Source organism: Chroicocephalus ridibundus, chromosome 10 (assembly GCF_963924245.1).
Source record: "Chroicocephalus ridibundus chromosome 10, bChrRid1.1, whole genome shotgun sequence".
In the NCBI taxonomy this organism is placed as follows: Eukaryota; Metazoa; Chordata; class Aves; order Charadriiformes; family Laridae; genus Chroicocephalus; species Chroicocephalus ridibundus.
The window spans coordinates 20,116,486-20,136,149 of record NC_086293.1 but is presented as its reverse complement, the minus strand read 5'-3'; the positions used below and the strand labels follow the sequence as shown (position 1 = coordinate 20,136,149).

General features: G+C 49.6%; 1 protein-coding gene across 8 annotated transcripts in view; it reads right to left on the bottom strand.

Moving 5' to 3' along the window:
- Nucleotides 1-1,603: 1,603 nt before the first annotated feature.
- Nucleotides 1,604-19,664, bottom strand: part of GRIP2 (glutamate receptor interacting protein 2) — a 307,293-nt gene continuing 289,232 nt past the window's right edge. For 6 of the 8 annotated variants that reach the window (XM_063347812.1, XM_063347809.1, XM_063347810.1 and 3 more), the window contains exons 19-24: nucleotides 18,332-18,508; nucleotides 15,056-15,209; nucleotides 11,990-12,110; nucleotides 8,143-8,379; nucleotides 6,238-6,384; nucleotides 1,605-3,767 (exon numbers count right to left, since the gene is read on the bottom strand). In XM_063347812.1, coding sequence (XP_063203882.1) covers nucleotides 3,570-3,767; nucleotides 6,238-6,384; nucleotides 8,143-8,379; nucleotides 11,990-12,110; nucleotides 15,056-15,209; nucleotides 18,332-18,508 — 1,034 coding nt within the window. In that variant the 3' untranslated portion in view covers nucleotides 1,605-3,569. Of the gene's footprint in view, nucleotides 3,768-6,237; nucleotides 6,385-8,142; nucleotides 8,380-11,989; nucleotides 12,514-15,055; nucleotides 15,210-18,331; nucleotides 18,509-19,664 lie in introns of those variants that run through there. The other 2 variants (XR_010072734.1, XM_063347814.1) reach the window with 2 other exon arrangements.

Genomic DNA, 19,664 nt, shown 5'->3' with positions numbered 1-19,664 from the left:
AGCTGCTCAGCATTCGTGCATCAGGTCCTGATCACTGCTGAGGCTCCAGCGCCCCACGCCCAGGATTTGCCCCACAGCTGGCTTCATTTGGGTGTTTTTGTATGTTTTGGGGTTTTTTGGGTTTTTTTTGGCTTGGTTTGTTGTTTTGCTGGGCAAGATTTGAGGACTTTGGCAGGGATTTCTCCTCCCATCGGTGAAGCGTGCAATGCCTGCGCCGAGCAGCCTGATACCGGCACAGACAGCAACTGCAACGTGTCTCAGGTTAAAATAAAATATGTAATTTTAAAAGCCACTACGTGCCACAAGCTGCTGCCATGGGGCTTCGTGTACCTGCCATGGGCGGCCACCACCGGCCTGTGGCAGCAGCCACCTCCCTCAGCCGAGGTCCACGGGACGCAAGGTGACACTAGCGGGAGGACACGCTGCCCACCGAGGCGCCGCATACCAGGGGAGCAGCACTGTGCTAACCTTTTCCCTGGTGTACGCACCGAAACCCTGTCGGTCACGTTGCTCCGGCGCTCGTTCAACCTGCCGTCGCCCCAGCGCCTCGGCTGGCTCCGCGCGGCTTCGGCAAGTCCCCGGTGCCAAATGTGTGAAGGGCCTTGTTCTGAAGTCTGCACCCCAGGAGGGTGGCCAGAGATGGCAGATAAGGCTTGTTTACGTGGCAATGATTCCCCAGGCCTAACCAGGAGCATTTCCATACCACGCTCGGTCTCCGAAAATTCCTGTGTTACCCACTTGATCACGAAGGGTTGCAAAACCCAGCTCACCCTTTCCTTGCTGGTGAGCAGAGATTCCCTATGGCCTTATCCAGGGAGCATCCCAGCTGTGCCTCCCACACTGGGAGTGTAGGGGTGCCCCAAACCCCTTTGGAGGAGCAAAGGAAAGAAATCCTCACCGTAGGGAGACAAGGAACTCCGTTCTGGGCTCGCAGCAGTCATCTCTTTGGATGTCTGGTTTCAGAGGTGGGATAATTTGGGGACCACAGTGCAGCTCCCCAGGGAACCCCACTAGAGCCGCGGGGTGCTGAGCACCAGACGGGACACCTCCTGCCTCATCATCCTACAGCAGCTTCCTAACCCATCCCCAGGGATTAACCGCAGCTTTGCAAACGCTGCCACAGCCACGGCGCGGCCACCATGTGATTTGCTGAACCAGTGTTTGGTCACGCAGTAGCCCAGGTTTAACCCAAGAGGATTTCCAGTGTGGCCAAGCGAAGCTGTAAAGGATCCTGTAACCACGGGCACGGGCATCTCCAGCTCTTACTGCACAGAGCTACGGCAAAAGCACCTCCGTGTCCACAGGGAGAGAAGCGACCCCACTCCCCCTGCCAGACGCTGGCAAGGGGCAACCCCAGCCCGACACTGGTAGCCCTACAAGCAGTGGCCCTCCCAGCAAAACCCCCTGTGTGCCCTCCCGCCTTGACCTTTGAGGTGTCTCCTAACTGGGGGGTCCTCTGGCAAGTTAAAATAGGGCTGGAAGCAGAGTGTTGCATCACTATTGTCCTCCAGCAGAAAGAGACACGAACCAAATCAAACGCATTTCATTTGCTTTTATTTAATTAAAAAAAAAAAAAAAGAAGTCAAAGTCATTGCAATCCCATTTAAATACAGAGATTTACAAATAGGTCCAAAACAGGACTAAAATATTCTTTGAAATGCTGTACTTTTAAATATTGTGCTTTCATAGATACATAAGAAAATTAGCATATAAAAATACTTTACAAGGAATACACTCTAATATATGGATAAAAATACACATTTAAGTAATGCATTTCATCTTCATCTCATTCAAAATGCATAGGAAGGGATACGAGGACCAAATTTTTCTTCCCTCTTTTTTTAATTTTTTTTTTTTATTTTTAAAGCCTTTAATAAAAGTCTTCATTAAAAACCCTAGGAGAAGCCCCAGTGAGCTTCCGCTGCTCAGAATATTGCATATAAAAACACTTTCGGCTGCACTGTCGATGCTCCACAGTATCAATTATGGCACATTACCTAGTTGTGGCAGCAATGGTGTGGGGTATTGCATACTCGAAGAGAAAATGGCTACAACGACAAAAGAGCTGGATGGGGCCGGGCACGCGTCTGGAAGGAACACCCTGGTACACTGCGCTATCGCAGAGCGACAGAGGCGCAAAGCGGCTCGGGGACAGACGGTGGGGGGATGAGTCCCGGCTCAGCAAAGCGACAAACGGGAGCGGTACGCGCACCCGACCCCCTACGCGCATCACCGCACGCAGGCGGTGATGGAGGAACCGGGGCGGTGGGCGCCGGGGCTGCGGTGTCCGACTGAGCCACCTCCTCGTCTCCGCCGTGCCCGAGCCCCCCCGGGGAAAGCGATGCCAGGCTCACGCCACCACTGGGACATGGACATCATCATAAAGTGCTAATACGTGAAACGTGGCAGGCGGACGAGGAAACCGACGCGAACACCACAGCCCCTCTTCCCCGCGGGGCCGGGGGCTCTCGGAGGGAGGGGAGCGACACGGGGCGCCATGCTTGCAAAGCCACGGGAAGGCCAGCGACAGGCGAAGGCGGGGGGCCGGGGGCGAGCAGCCGAACCCGCCCGGGCACACACACAGCGCTCAGCCCGGGCGGGACACAGGGGACACAACCTCCATCTAACGAAGGGCTTCTCACGCCACTGCCTGACGGGAGGCGACAAGGTTTTATTAACTCAAAACGTCAGGGACAGCCCTGGGAAGATTCGCTATTCTGCTATTTACTTGCGGGCCCAGGCCAGGTTTGCAAGCGCGAGATCTCCATTAAAGCCCAGACACACAAGGTGGCTGGGGATTTGGGCAGGTATTCAAGGCCTTTAGCCTTGGGTCCAGCCTTCTCCTCTGTAGTAACTACTCCAGCACAGGCAACGGCATTGCTCACGGAATCCATGGCGAGACGCGGCGCCTCATCCCACCGCAGGGCGAGAGCCAGGCCTGGCCGGGAGCGCGGACGGAGCTGGCAGGAGGCAGCTGCAAACACCGATTTTTTGAGCAGGAATTGCATCTACCCACGCTCAAGCACAGTTTGAAATGTCTTTTAAACAGGGCTCTCCACAGCCCTGCACTGGGAGCGCAAGGGGCTGCGGAAATCGACTTATCAGGAGTGTCTGAAGGACGGAGCTGGGCACAACAGAAAAGGAAAGGAGTTTCAGTCTCGCTGTATGCGATTAATCGAGCAAACGAGTAACATAATAGCACCATGTGTATTTATAGGATGGCCAAGGCCGTCAGGGTGAGGAGGATGTCGGACGCAGGACCCCGCGCACCCCGAGGGCCGGGGCGCAGGGGGATGCCCTGCCATGGGGGATGGCTGTGGATGCTCCTTCCTCCCGTCGGCAGCTCGCCCCATCTCCGGCACTGCCGGCGGCCCGAGATGCGCATCCATCTCCGAACCTTCCCAGCAATATTTGGCGGTCTCCAGGCTCACTGAAGACCCACCTCCCCACTTGCAGGTTATGGTACACACAGCGTTTACAAATAACCAGTGCAAAAAACAGGAAAAACACCCCAAATACCACAACGGCTCAGCAGAGGCCCCGGGCACTGCCTGCTCTACTCCCGCTGCTCAGAGGGTCTGGACGCTCGCCTTGACCTCGGCGCCGTGGGCCACCTGCGCCGGCAGCTCTCTGTTCCCCTCCGGGGGAGCGTTGGCAGCCGGTGCCAAGGGGTTTCGGCTAATCACCAGGTCCAGCTTATCTCCAGCCTCCGAAATCAGGGGAACAGCCAGACAGCAGTCAAAGTCTCTCGTTCGGATGCGGTTTACCTGCCGGGATGGAATTTAGGACATGCCATGGGGAGGGACGACAGAAAGACCATGTTTGTTAGTCAGAAAAGGCAAGGTCGGTGCTAAACCCACACCTGTGAAAACACACAACTCTTGGGGGTCCCTGATTCCGGGTTCGGAGCGGAGCAGAGCGGGCTGAGCATGTCCTTGCCTAGCTGAGAAATGACACAGTAAAATGGCAGAGGAAGGTAAAAGAAGTCTGGATAACCCCCTGACCCCCGGTGTCTGGGGCAGTATTACAAGTACTAAACACTGCAGGGCCCAACACCCGTTCTCCAGTTCAAGCCTGTAGGAGAAAGGTTGCCATTTTCCATTATATTTTTGCCATCATGGCTTTTACTGGCCTTAAATTTGTGACATGGGGTATTCAGCGCCTAGAAAACAAATACCGCTCAGACCCTGAGGCTTCTGCCAACCGTTTTCCAGCTCAGACAGCAGTAAATTGAGACTATACTGAACAATTTCGGCTTCTTCTCTCCCCATTTACATCCTTCATTTCAGAGGAGTCTGGATGCATTTCACGTGGGCTCAGAAGGCAAATTCTCTCTGCAGGATTCAGCAGTGAAAGCACTTTTACTGCTGTCTCTTGCAGACCTTCAAGCACATTTCTAGGCTGGGTCACCTGCAAGAACCACCCCACCCCTCTCGCCTACAGCTACCAGAGCACCTGGGCTTGATGCCGCGACAGGTCCGGGATGGAGGGGGGCTGGCAAACGGCACAGGGAGGGGAAAGCAGGGAAGGGAGAAAGGAATTTCCCACCCACCTCTGGAGCAAAAATAACCCCTGGGGCCAAGCGTTGCTTTCTTCTCTGGTTAAGGGCTGGATGAGTCCATGCAACCCTTCCATCCAAACCCCTTTCCCAGCATTAATACATGCTCATGGAGCTGGGCTCTGTGATGGTAGCAGCGTCCCCCTGCCCTAGCTGGTCCACACAGTTGACCCCAATACTGCGCCTTAGAGCACAGTAACTAAGGACAATTTCTAGACCACACGTGGACAAGAAGAGACAAGCCAGGAGCTTGCTCTGCCTTTCCTCTATGCCAGCCAGGCAGTTCCACTGCCGAAATGCCACTCCTGCGATGCCGTGCCCCAGCTAATCCATCCAGCCGAGAGGGTCTGTTACAGCAGGGACGAGGTGTTTTGCTGGCCTTCGGGCACATCACCGTGCCCATAATCAGCAGCACTGCGACGCGTCCTCAGCAACGCACCTCCGCACTTCTTGAGGGGAGTTGCCTGTCGCAGGTCTGCAATCCCTCACTCACAACTCCATACGTCAACGCGACGGCAATCGCCTCGTCTTCTTGTAGGTGTAAGCCGCGCAGCACAGCATGGGGAAGAAGGGTGTCGAAAGTCTCCACGCCACTATGTTTAGGATTTTGGGCACACCTCCCAGAGCACTTGGCACTTGCAAAAAGCGACACATCCAACATTCAACAGAAAGGCAGCCCAGAGCCTAATTAGCTTCTTGTTCATTCTTGCACCATCTTTTATTTGAAGCCGAGAAGGAATAATTGTATAGCAGCCAACTGGCTAGAGACCATAACAAGCTTAAACAAGGCTCCTCACAGCGCTGCCAGTTCTCCAGTTACCTGATGTACATAATATATTGGCTCTAATCCTCCTGCTAACAACCCCCGCCTAAAAATTAGTAAAACTAAACATCTTTCTGGGTGTTTCCAAATATGGTCACAATATCTGCATTTCCAAATGGTGGCAATTTCTCCATCAGGGTTGCACTTTCTCAGTTGCTGTTTGAGTTGCCCCAAAGCTAAAATAGTTGGTTTTCATCCACATAAAGCTCCTCTCCAATCTCCAAAACTCACCACGCTCTTACTGTCCTTCTGGTAGGCAGATATGCCCAGGTCACACTTGTTACAGACTGCGCTTTTGACCAGAGTTTTTATTCTGTTTCTGCAACAGCTATTTCAGATCAAGTATCTTTCAAAAAAAAAAAAAATCCATGAAAAACACTTTGCTTGAAGGATGTGTTTCCTAGAAAACTTTTAGTTGTCAAAGGCATGCACAGAACTTCATGAACACTACTTGACTCCACACGGGGCTTCGCAGGAACACATAGTGGTCAACACAGTCTAGTTCATCCAAAAATCACCCTCTCACGTAGTAGGAAAAGGACTGAGGGGGAGGAGAGGAAGCAACACAGCTTTTTGGTTGTTTTGAGCTGCCCAAGATCAAAAAGGCCAGTGCCAGGACAAGCTGTGTACTGGAACTGGTGTAACCTAGGGGTACCACCTGGGGGTACTACCTAGTGATTTCTCATTATAAAACACAGGTCTCATTCAGTGCTTGGTGGCTAAGAGCTCACCTAGTTGGCTAACTATTACCTTTCATCAAAGTTAGTGCTGCCATGGATGGGTCTCACTTCTCTCTTCCTCTCAGCCACTCATTCACTCCGTCCCAGCCTCCAGAACTGCATTTTGCATTTATTACCTGAAGCACTCTGTCATATGGCTTGAGGCCACACTGATCTGCTGGCCCATCCGGACGGACCATATTTACATAGACACCTTTTTCTAACAGGCCATCCGACACACTGAATCCAAAGTCTTCACTCTCCGGGTCTTTGTGGAGTGTCATCTGGAGAGGCAGAAACAGAAAACACACGTTTTAATGCAGCAGAGGAAGGCAGAGATGTACAGGGTTGGCAGGATAGGAATAGCATAGGTAATGTGTGTGGACCTACAGCAATTCTGCTCTCGGTCTCCTGGGCAGATTTTTCTTAGCCTGGGCAGCTAAGACAGATTGTGCCTTATTTACCAGAGACCACCATCTCAGGTAGATCGCATGGAGAAGCGCTTTGGTGACAGGCATACAACCAGCCACACCACAGTCCCTCTCCCTTGGGTGTGGAAGGAAACACCAGCAGTGCAATACAGGCAGCTGCCGTATTTCACCCGAAGAGCAACGAAGCGAGTGTTAATAATGGAGCGTCCCCTTCCCCGGCCCAGATTACACTGTGCATCCTCTGCATGTGCCAGACCGCACATGAAAAATCAACATGTTCACACGGAATTTTCAATGTAGTGTGTCAAATGTGAAGACAGCTCGTTTTTAATACATCACTCAGCAGGAACATCTCGACTTCTCCATACTATTCGCAAGTTCTTTTCAGAAAATTCATATCAGGAAGTGCTGACATACTGAGGACAAGAAATGGGTAACCTCATCGCCCTTCCCTTGAGCACATCACACTTTGGCCTCGTCTAAAGGAGGAGTGCACGGCTGGAAGTGTCTCTTGCCACGGGGTAACACTGGGAGCCAGGGACAACTGATTCCCCAACACCACAATCTCCCGTTTGCCTCCTATGAACTGGGAGTGCATCTCTACCATGAGGCTCTAACTCCATCACTGTGCTCTCAGCTGGATGAGCCTCATGGATGTGCGGCCCTTGGGAAGGACAGTGCCCAGGATGATGCACAGGAGCAGCCCGCCTGGCCTCAAGCTCAGCTCCAAACACAGCCAACACCAGATGCTCCAGCGGAATGAAGAGTCACCCTGTACCATGCCTAATCACACATCTCTCCTCCTTCAGGTACAAAGGAGTTTTATTTAAAGACACATTTGCCATGCCCTGAAGGACAAGAGCAGATCAAACGTGAAAAAGTTGTTTTTTCCAGCTACCATAACTGCAGGTTTCATTCTAATGTCACACTAGGAAAGGAAAAAGGCAATCAAATTTTTTGAAACCTCTCCAGCTCCCTTCCCTGCTTGCATTCTGCATCAGCAGCTTCTACAGTTAATTACTTTTTCTAATTACTGTTGCCTTGCATCATGCTTAAACTGGCTACATTCAGCTGGGCACTGAATTCAAACAAGTATCCCATCGCTGTGTCCTACCATTTGCACCCCTTCAGGAAAGTCTGGGGGTGGAGTGGAAGGGGAGGGAAAAGAAGTTCTTTATAAGTTTTTACAAGTTATTTTTTATATGAAAAGTGGCCTACTGAATGGAGTGTGCCACTGGAAAAGGGTTGATGGGTCTCCATGGGGCCATACTTCGAGTTCTCTCACTTGTATCCGTAGCACCAATTAATGAGCTAAAGAACACTGGGACCGGGAAATCTCACACAATAAAGGAAAACAGCAAAGCGCAGGTTTGAACCCTGCTGAAGTGTGGCAGCTAAATCCCGTTACTCTTCTGAGGAGGCCCCTTGGTCTTAATCGGACCCTCTGGAAACCTTTGCTGCAGCCCTTGGTGGGGGCCAGCTTTAACAAGGAACATTTTCTGGGGGTCCCTCTGAACAAAGGAGATTTTCTACAAGATCGCAAAGCTTCTACAGCTTTAACCACTGAGGTACCACAGTGCCGCAGCCAGACCGACTCTTGGCAGCACAGACCTTGTGAAATTCGAGAGGGGTAGGAGACATGATTTCCTGCATCTCCTTCTCAATCTTCTTCATGTCCAGGTTCCTCTCGTTCTTCTTAGCAGGGGAGCTGCTGCCCTCAGTCTGTCCGTCACCACAGCTGGAGTTTGCTTTCCTCAATGGGCTCAGTCCCGATGGGTTGACAGAGTCCAGGAGCAGCTTGCTGCCCTCCAGGCCCAGGTTGTGCACGCTCCCTGTCATGATGGATGCCTGTAGGGCAAGGGCACAAAGTCACTCTGCTGAGCCAGCAGCAGGAGGAGATGGATCACACGGCAGCAACAGGGGAGCACACAAGCGGCACAAACAACAGAGGGGCACCCTTGTTCTCATTAATCAGAAAATAAGTACCAAGACGCTTTTCCAGTGAGCTATAAAAGCCATTTCCAGATCTCAGGAGCCCGCTGCCAGATATATTGCTGACCTGCTGTGTGCTCTCCACCCCCACCCCAACATGAAGCTTTATCTCAGAAGGAAGCATTGGTGAAGCACCTCCTTGCTTTTTGATGACCCCTTCTACACAAACAGGGCCAGGCAGGCCTCATCTTGTGCAGGAACCTTCTTGGTAGTCAAGAAGGATAAACATCCCCATTTCAGGAGGTTCCCAGAGGAACCAGCGTCTGCCTGGCTCTCCAGCCTAGCCCTGCAGGCTGCAGCTCACCATCAGCATTGCACGGTGCTGGCAATGGCCCAGAGAAGTCGATACTTGGGACTCCACTGAGGCCAATTCAGCAGAGAAATTAGGATTTTATCTGTCAGTAAATGGGAGCTGTCACCAAGCAAAACTGAGTTAAAAATATGAAATTAAGTAGTGTTTAAGCCTGGTCATCCTTGATGGCATCCATTAAAAAATGCCCCTAAGTAGATTCTACTCCATTTGGCAATGCTTTTCACTAATGAGATTACATTGATCAAAGCTAACGAAGGAGTCAAGAATCCAGTCTGTGGAACCTCAACTGGCTCCAGGTCACAGAGTCCATTTAAACGGCATAATGAAAACTGTCATTTCAAAGTTCAGGCTCCAAGGGTCTGCAGTCCCATTAAATGTCAAAAGGTAGAAGAAAGAAAAGGAAAGGTAGGGAGCAGATAACAAAATTCTGCAATGTTAAATGTGGCAAGTCAAAGAGCAATTGCTCCTGTGCACAGGGGAAATGTCGTCTGACTAAATCTCTAATCAAGGCCCTCCAGCTCTTTGCTCCAAGCTGGAACAAAGGCAAATAAAGCAAATTCTGGTAGCAGTGTAAAAATGCCAGCCCCACCCACATTATCCCAAATAGGGATGGAAAAAATACAGAAAACCTTTTAGCTTTGTACTTTTCAGGTCTTCACAAAAAAAAAAAAAAAGACTCAATCAGCTCAAGTTTGGACAAAACTCAAATACCTGCTACATGCTGGAAGGACGTTGACTTACCACATACTTGAATACAGATTAACAAACGGCGGCACAGCCAACCAGGGCACGTTTGGTCACTGGCCTCAGGCAGCCTCAGCACCCCCCAGGACACCGTGCCATGCCATACCAACACCAGCATTGCAGAGCCCGTGAGGAGAGCACAAAGGTCTGTGCACGTTGCGCTCCTGTCCTCCCTCATGCGCTGCAAATACCGTAACCGGCCAGTGCCCAACAGCGCTCAACAGCTCCTCTGTCTTCAAGGCATTTAAATACTCCTTGCAGCATCATGAGCAATTTGCTAGGTGCTTTGGCTTAAGCGCAAGCAGCAGAAAGAGCGATTAGAGATTTCTCCAGCCTGTGGCTGCCCCACGTTATTTTTCCCCGTGTCTTGGCTGCCCTCGAAGCAAAGTGAGGACGTATGCTCCGCTAGACATGCTGGAAAAAGCCTCTTTCTACCCATACCCCGTAGTCTGGGAGCGGATCGCTATTGTGTTTGAACCTGTTCCCAGGCTATCTTTGGTCATTTTGCACGACTCTCATTCTTTTCCAAGAGCAGATCATGAAGGGTCAAATATTTTAAAAAATAATAAAAACGTTTAAAAAAAAAAATAATAAAAAAAAAAATCTGTGACTGACATAACATCACAGGAGGCCAGGAGCTGGGGCTTACAAACCTGCGATACAGCAAAAGGCCCAATGAGCATTGCACATCCCCCCAGCACACCGCAGGAAGGATGGGCACGCGGAGAGGGAGGAACCCATCAGTGGCACTTCGGATTCAGCAAAAGGGGAGTTGAAACCCATCAGAATTCTGCTAAAAACACAACACTTCCCTTTTGTCCCCAGAACTTTCCAAAATATTCTAAAAGTCCGCTAAACACAGCAAAACCCTAGAGGTGCTCAGCTTTTTGTAAAATTTCTTTACATTTTTAAAAGCATTGCTATAGCTTGTCAAAGCTCCAAAGCCTTCAAACAGCATGAATCAAAAGCCCACGCGTCTCTGCACCGCGGATCCCTAGAAAAGGAAAAGGATTGGGCAGAAAGACGTTTTCTCTCTCCTGGCATTTCACAGTATTCCAGCAAATCCCTTCTTTTACATTTAGATGCCAGCCATTAAGCAGAAAAGAAATGTTCATGCATCATTTCAGAGGGGTACTTTTTCTTCAGCATTTCAGAAAGGTTGACAGCGGCTGCCTGAACTCATTTCTAAATACTTTCAGCTCCAGGAAATAAGTGACCAAGGGAAGAAGTTATATTTTGTGGGGGCTGGGGTTTGGAGATTTTGTGGGGGTTGTTTTTTTTTTTAAGTCAGCATTTTCTTAAGCAGTTAGGATAATAAATACACCGTTTCATGCTTCAGCACAATAAATTTAATTGACTTTTCCTCCCACGCTTACAGCTGCTAAGGATCAAGGAGGAAAGAACAATTAGTAAGTCCCTTGCCACCATATAGACCAAAACAAGACTTTCCTTTTCCACTTCCAATTATTCAGAAATTGCCTTTTTTTCTCTGAAGCCTAAGCGATACGCAACTGGGCATAAAAACAGTCCCACTGGGGGTGATGGAGGGCACAACCCAGCGAGCTCTCCCCAGTCCTCTGCACCCAGAAGGCAGAGGGAGAGATGAGCTCGCGGGGTCCTGCTCCTTCTTTTGGGCTGCGGGAGCTGAACCGGGGGGGGGGGGGGGCGGGGAGCAGCACGGGTCCCATCCTGCCGGGCAGGTTGGCTTCCCCCTGCTCGACAGTCTCCAGGGAGGCCTTTATTTGCATCCCACGGCTTAGAAACCCAGGCTCCTCATCCTATAACCGGACACAATAACATGACCTCCAAAGCATTTTGGATAAAGAAAAGAGAAAGTGGTTTGTGAAGAGAGGAAACACCTTTATTTCTGCAGGAAGCAATTCCTTTCTCAGATTTTTCCACGGGGAAGTCTGGCTGAAAAGCTTCCAATTACCTATTTCACTGAAACAGTTTCCGGCAGAGTGACAGCTGAATGCAAGATGTATGTCGGGCCTGTCTGTATTTGAAGTAAGCCAAGGCTTCAAGTCCCAGTGGGGTTTACGGGCGCTCCTTTTACTTGGCCTTTAAGTGCTTTGGACAGACAATATCTTTCCAAGCAGAGGGTTTACCGTTTGATAGGGAAGGTTTGCCAGCAGTCACGTGAAGACTGTTGGCCAGCAACAGTTTGCAAAAAGAGCGTGGAGTTCCTGATGGGTAAGTCATCAGGGAAAAAGCGCACGCAAGCAACTGTCTAATGAGACGCAGTTATCCATTAGCACAAACACTGACATGGATTAAGCTCAAACCCTTCTTCACACCACTGGCAGCACAGGGATGCTACGAGCAATTAACAGATCTGGGGAAACACTCTTAACATTTACGGCAAGAGCAAAACAGTCAGACAGGCAGCAAACTCAGAAAGTGCTTTACCTCAATCTCCCTCAAAAGTTCAGACTGGCCGCATGTTTCCAAATCCTCCAAAGCTTCTCCAAAAACACGCCAAAAACTATCCTCGTGAGTGGTCTCAAGGCCATTTTGGCGGTTGGGGTATCTGTTGTAACGTAGGAACCAAACATTGTCAGCACTCTTCTGCAGCGGGATGAAAGCCGCAAGGCTACAGCAAGTGTCTCACCAGTAAAAGCAGAGACTTGAAGAGTCTTCATATACAAAAGCAAACAATATGAACTTTTCAGACAAGAGTCCGAACACGAGACCTCCATGCATTTACTAACGGGGCAAGTGTCCTTCAAAGGAAGAATTAAGTTGGTGTAGTAATGTCAAAGTTCAAAGGGTAAATTAAAAAGTGCCTGTAGGAAGATTGTAGGTTTAGGAAGACGTTTTGGTGAAATAGAGAAGTGAAAGAAAAAAGGATGCGTTATGGGTAAACCAGGAGCCTCAGAGACTGTTAGTACAAAGGCTGATGGGATAGAGCTCAGATCTGAGACACAGAACACCTGAGAAGAGAGAGAAAAACACAGAGGGTAACAGACATGGTGAGAAAATGATAAATACATTAGGTCTCTATGAGAGTAAATAATGCAAAGATGTATATAAAAATGATTGCCCTGGGCTGGACAAGTAAACGCACACCACAGCCAGCAATATCGACAGTGTCATGCATAACCCATACAAACCGAGTTTCATTTGCTTTGGGATGGTCAAGGAGCTGAGCCATCACTTTCAGGAGGTCTCTCTTTTTTTTTTTTTTTTTTGCTGTATAACAGTCATGGCACTTACAGCCATGTAAAAACTGCCACCAGTTCTGCCTACAACAGAGAGTAAGGACAGAGAGAACTTCTCTCAAGCTGGTACAAACGCATGTTAACGTGAACACCGTGTACGTCTTTCTGGGGCTTCTGCAATTTCCCACCTTGGCAGTTTCAGCAATCCAATTCTTGGATTTCTAAAGCAAATAGCATTTCAACACGCTGAAGTCCTCTGAACAAGCCAGAGAAGTAGGTGACACTGGACACTGCTTACTGAACACCAGACTCTGTGCAAAACTCAGCCCGTCAGCGCTCAGTTTAACAGTCACCTCTTGAAGGAAATTCTCTGCGGTGTCAACTCAAGGTCATGATAAACCCACTAACGTGTCATGGGGAGAGACCTCAAGGGGACAGTGACATTCGAGCAGCCCTAATGCATCTTCTACGCATCTTATTAGGAGCTGCATGGACGAGGCTCCACCTCTGCAATATCTGGCAGCATCTCGCATGGCTTAATGGTCATCGGCGCCGCAGACGGGAAGGGACACTCATCCACCAGAGCCACTTAGCAAAGTCAAAACATTTTACTTGAGTACAAGACAAAGAGAGATTGGCCTCCATTAAATATATAATGACCCCTTGGGCTATTAATAGAGCTTTTTCCAGATCTCTGTTAACTGAAAAGCCTTTAGCACACGCTTTGCTTTTCATCCACTGGTTTAAATGGGAGTCTGTAGCAGGCATAAACTCACACACACATGCTTTTGTTCCGTATGGGATCATGGCCTGCCTGGAGAGAGCAGTATCTGACACGGCTTATTGTATTTTAAATCCACCCCCTACCTTTCATCAGCTTTTAAAGGACAGTAGCCTTTACACCAAGCAGAAAGGTCAAAAAAACACCCAGCAAGACTTCATAAAAACAAACCAAAATTTCCCCCCAAAAGGAATTTTCGGTTCTTTCCCCTTACTCATTTCCTTCCTCTGCTCCCAGGTTCCCAAAGAGGCAAACGTCCCAGTTACCAGTTTCTTGCCTCTCAGGTCAGCAACATAACAAACACATCCAGGACGCGGATGGATCAGTACAGGCTCTCGCACCAGTGGGTCAGCAGGTTTTTCCAGGCTAAAGGCAGTCGGGGTTAGAGACATTTTGTTTTTCTCCCTAACAAAAAGGGCTCAGCGGCATGAACCGTTTCACTTGCACTTTGACATCAGGGCTCGGAGCCCTCATTAGGGACACGCGGGGCTTCGAGCACTCGGATTTGTGAACTTCAGCTGTCGGCGGCCTCGCTGGCAGGGCCACGAGGGATCAACGACCTCTGTGAGCTGGCTCTCGCTGAGAGGCAAAACAAGAACAAAGTCTCCGCTGCTGCCAGCCTTCCTGCCAGTTTGATCATCTTTAAATAGGTGGAAATGGCCATGAGATGTTCTAAGGGTTTTGTTTGGACAAACAAAAGTTAAGGAAAAAAATAAGAAAAAAATAAAAGAACCGACAGTAACAACACGAGACACACAACCATGGGGACTCTGGAGGATGTTGAGGGGAGGGTTAGTTACGAAGCAACGGGGCTTTTCCACCATGTGTGGCTCAGTGCCTCTGGCCAGGGCTGATCCAGCAGCATTTACATCCAAAGCAAGGGGCAGCTGCAGCCTCCTCCAAAGTGTCAGGGGGTGTTGCAGGATTTCTCCCATGCTGGCTGAGCTGGGGGATTAACTCGATCGCATTCACTCAGCATGGCTTTGTTTGTGGTGTCGGAAGGGCCAAAGCGTGATGGAGAGAGACCTCCAGCCACAGCTTTAGGAGATTTTAACTTGGGCATGCGACCTCATACTGGTCCTCCACGAGCTTTGGTTGGCCTTTTTTACTCCGTGGCATCGAGCTGTCGCAAAGCTGCATCCTCACTTGAAAAAGTCTGGCCAACACATGTTGGGACAGCCCTGGCCATATCTATTTATTACACCTAACCTATGAAAATACTGCAGCCTTTACATGGCAGGAGTTTGAGACATGGTAAGAACCTGTGGTCCATGCAGCTGAGACCGGCCTAACTCCAGACACAAATGTCACCTGGCCATGGCAGAGGTGCCACAGAGCTACACCTGGGTAACCCGGCAACGTGGAGGTGGTTCACAGAGCAGGTCACCACCCCGGCACCCCTCCCCAGGGCTGCCCAATGACAAGATGGCGACATCACTTGCTGCTCCATCACATTCCCATGCCCCCTTGCCCCTATGCAGTGACACCCACATTTGCAGACGTGCCTTCCTGCCTCCTCCCACCCCTCCGTACCTGCTGGGCTTGTCCCAGTCATCTTCACTGAAGCTTCCATCCATGTAGGGGTAGTTTTTCCTGGGGTCCCCCGGAGGGGTGCTGCTTTTTTGCCTGCTGTGTCTCCATTCGTGTGGATGGAGGGCAATGCCCGCAGCCTGAGGTATGTACGTACCTAGGGAAGGAAAGAGGGGGTGGAGAGAGAGAGGGTAGCACCTGGTCAGAAAATCCAAATGGAGTAAGTCACGCTGAGCCAGGAGAGCCTCCTTGCCAAGTCCCAAACCTGAGCCCGTATGGATTGCATACTGCTTCCGTCTCAGTCATCCAAAAGGGGTTCCTCTTCCCATCTCTTCTTGCTTTAACCAAAGTAGCTTCTCAGCTTGTCATAAGATGCACCATTTCTCCTTTGCTCTCCCATTTCTGAGTAGTTTTGTGGTGCGGGTCCGGCATTCACAGACCTGGGACTACATATACCCACAGATGCAGATCCTACCCCCAGGCAGCTCCAACCTTGGTTAATGGCTCCTGTTTCCACACTGAACCCAACAGAAATTGTGCTGTTGAAGCAGCCACCTTTACATACAGCGAGTCCTTCAAAGGGTAAAAAGAAATTGCTATCAAGCTTCCCTCAGCGTGCCCAACCCCTTTAGTTTTGAAGGATTTGGAGGCCTGATTTCTATTAGGAGAAAAAAACAAACAACATATCTTCGTTTAGATTCTCAACTGTCTTAGGGACTTAATGGACAGCACAAAAAAAGTAATAGGATATAGAAGGATAAAGCGATAGGATATGCAGCAAAGAAATTGCATCCAGAGCAGCCAGAAGCAACAGCCTCCCTCCAGCAAGTGTCATGGTGCTGAAGATACCTGCTGGTGGTCACCAGCTCCAGTGTCCTCAGCAGTGGTAAATGAGGAAGAGCCAGCCCTGATCCCAACAGCTGCCAGCCAGTTACCGCAGCCAGCAGAGCCCTCCCGTGCCTTCGGGATCAGCTGGTGAAGGTACAGAAAACTGCGTCAAGGACAGGGGTGTGAGAGGCAAGGAACAGGAGGAAAAACTCTGCTCGCTTGAGAGAAGGGGAGGCTCATCTGTATCACATTTGATAGGAGATCAATACGGACCGTTAGGATGAAATGAGGCAAGTTTCACTATGTCTGCCCCCATGGGCTTTTCTGTACTGCTATGTCTTACTCCAGAGATGGAAATCCATCACTACCAAGCCACAAGATCCCCAGGTCTCACGAGGAGCTGCCGGGACAGAAACCTTCCAAAACAGACCATTCCTCAGCAGTGTCAGCGCCATCTGAAGTAGAAATAAATCTCACAAGTCCCCAGCCCACCTCCTGCTGCCCATTCAGTGTTTCAGAGAAATCCTCACAGCCTTTCCAAGAAACATTGTACACTTCCATTACATGCTGTGCCAAGTGAACAGGAAGAAGTAGCAGAGAAACACATAATTAAGGGAGACTTGACCTCCCAAACAGCTAAGAGCACTGGAAATACCCACAGACAACGCCAGCACTTTGAAAATGCCAAGGCCTGTTATTTCACTTAGCTGAGTGTTTCCTCTGTGTGTTTTTAAAGGTTAGACTGCTCTGGAGAGAGCCCCAGAAAAGTCCTTGCCAACATCTTACGGCAGACAGGAGCGTTCGCTGCCCGCCAGAGCAGAACAAGGTCCCTGCATGCAGGTCTCTGCAGGGGGTGGGCAGCAGGTTTGGGCTGGGCGCAGGGGGCCTGGGACCACGGGGGTACATGTGCAGAGCTCTCACTTGCGTGCCACTGGTTTCATCTCCTCCTTCCAGGGCGATGGGCTGGATTCCTGGGATTCAGAGCCACCTGGTGGCATGTTCCCACAAGGCCCAGCACAGCTCCCTCGCCCAAACCCTTCCTTGAGCGGTTTCCTAAAGCTGTGGATGAGCCTAAAACCTACAAGGCTGCAGAATCCAATCTGTAGTTCTCCATTTGGGGTGTAAAGCCCAATCTCCGTGTTCTGTGCAACTCAGGTCTCCCTGCATCCTATCTTCCCTGCCCATCCCATGGGTGACCCTGCGTGTCCTTCTCCCTACCCTGCAGCATCCCTCTTCCCAGCCAGCGCCAGCACACCACCATGCAGCCACATGCAATTACCAGGGAAGACAAGCGAGCCCCTGAAGCAAAGTTGCAGTCTGTGGATGTTGGGCAAGTTGGCATCAGCCCCGCTCCCCGGGGCTCTGTGCTCAATTACTCATTCTCAATTTACCGGTAAAAGCAATCGCTTTGCTAAATCCAGTGTCCAACTTGTGTTAACGTTCAATTAGATGGAGAAGGATTGCAGTATCATGAAGGCCAGGGGATTCCTCCTTAATGAAGCCTCCAGTCCCAACTGCACTCCTAAATTAAGACTTCAGACCAACGGAGGCTGAAGGAAGATGCAGGCGTGGTGGAAGAGACACCCGTGCGGTGCTGTCCCTTCAACTTGTCTAAGTCAAAGCCCAGAGGGCACAGGCACGCGCCTTGCTCAGCACATTGAAGGTGCTTTGCAACGGCCGTCCTGCGGCATCCTGCCCTGTTTTCACATTCTGTTCCGGACAGCAGTCTTTTCACCAATTTCCTTTTTCAGAGGTGATTCAGGGTTTTGTTTTGTTTCAACACGGGCTAAAACTAGTTTACGTCACTAAATCTGGACTGGAATAACTATTTTCCAGTGCTTTTCTCCAAGTAAAAAGTCTATTCCCATGACTAGAGCATCCTCCATCCCAATTCCATATGTCTGTCAGAAGCCACAGCTGAATAAACCTGGACTCAAAGACATGTGTTCATCTGATCACTCACTAGAGACCTAGAGACGCTTTCTTGTAGTATTACCTTAATTATTTTGTTAAGTGAGTGCTTCTAGTCACAAGACATTCTTGTGGATTTTTAAAACATCCTGAAGAGGATTAATATGTCCTACACGGCTTCTCTGGAGAATTAAAAGTGAGCTATGGACCAAATACTCTGTAAGACATATGGCCAGTGAATGCTTCCTCTGATTATGTGAATTATAAAGTGCTGTAATGGTTTTGAAAATGCTGTGAACACTATGATGCCATATAAGCCAGAAGAAATGTGGCAATAAAAACCTAAAACAGATACATCAACTCAGAGCACCACATGAGTACATTTTAAAATACATTTTGTTCCTTGCTGGAAGTGAGAAGCCATGCAAATGCGGTCAGACCACAGGCCTTGGCTCACGTTCAGTCTCCAGACAGGTTTGGAGGCTCTGCCTGTCTTCACCTTGGCCCAGAGACCCCTAAGAAAAGACAGCCCTGGCTTACCTTGGCTTCCATACCCAGCATCAATGCCGGAGCCATCCCAGGACTCCATGGCACTGTCCACGCTAGGAATTGTGGTGGAGTATATCTCAGACAGCTTGCTAGTTTTCTGGGAGTCCGTCAGTTCATCTTCTGGGTCGCTCACTTCATTTATACTCCCCGACTTCTTGGGATAGGATTCTGAAATCAGAACATGCTGCTTTAGCAGGCACAAAGAGAAAGCCTCAGGGAAAGGCTAATGCTGACACGGGAGCAAGCCCAGGTACTCTAAGTCTTTTGAAGTACCTCTTTAGCTCTTCAAAAGTAGCTGAGAAAGGCCTATAGACGGCAGTTGAAAGAATTTAATGCAGTACTCCTAACTCAAGCCAAATCAAGAAAAAATGACTTTCTGAGTTTTTAGCAGGTGGAATATAAGGAGCAACCACCGGGATTTGTAGATTCCCAAATACGAGAGAGTCGGGACCTAATCTCAATTCACTAGCACATCTTCTTATGCCTTTGGAAGCTTCCTCCAAACAGCCCTGCCCAGAGAAGTGTTGGCCTCTGCAAGCAATAGCCCATAGCTTCTCTGGATCTCTCCTTTTGACTCAGAGCGGCACCTAGTCCGGGTGCTGGCTGCAAACTTTCTGTTAGAACCAGATGTTTTAATGACATTCCAATGACAATGCAACCTGGTCCCGAACTACCACAGCTGAAGTTATAGCCCCCTTCCAAGACCGCACAACCTCGTATCAAGCCAAGGCTCCTCACCACCCCTCCAGAGGCTCCCATGCAGTCTCACAACAACAGTGGAATTCCTGGGCCAGGTGTTTTGAGGCTGAATTTCCCCTGATTAGTGATTGGAAAGTGGAAAGCTGAATGTGGATGATGAAGCTCAGACATTCCCTTTCATTATTTTAGTAATAATAGGCCCTTATTATCGTTATATCAAATTCCCTTTCAGGCAATAGCTGTGCAAGGAATGGTTTCTCAGCACAAACATTTCTTTGTACTGAATATTTTAAAGTCCTCGTTGATTAGATATCCTGTTAGCCATCCACACCCTGGATCGCTGGCTCGCAGAGGCCGGGATAAAAAGCCCTCTGAAAGTCTGCGTTTGTCAATGAGGACAGGTTATTTTACCAAACAAAGCCCAGTGTCCTGAAAGTCCCTATTTTCCAAGCATTCAGAAGATTGCTCACCATGATTAACTCAAGATTACCTTGAAATTTCAATTACACCTGCTTCACTCTCAGAATGATTAACGAGTCTCCAACTGGCACTTGCATGTCAATTATTTCAGCAAGTGGCTGTGACAATGTTAAGTGCCAGCAGGGTGGAGGGGGGGGGGGGGCAG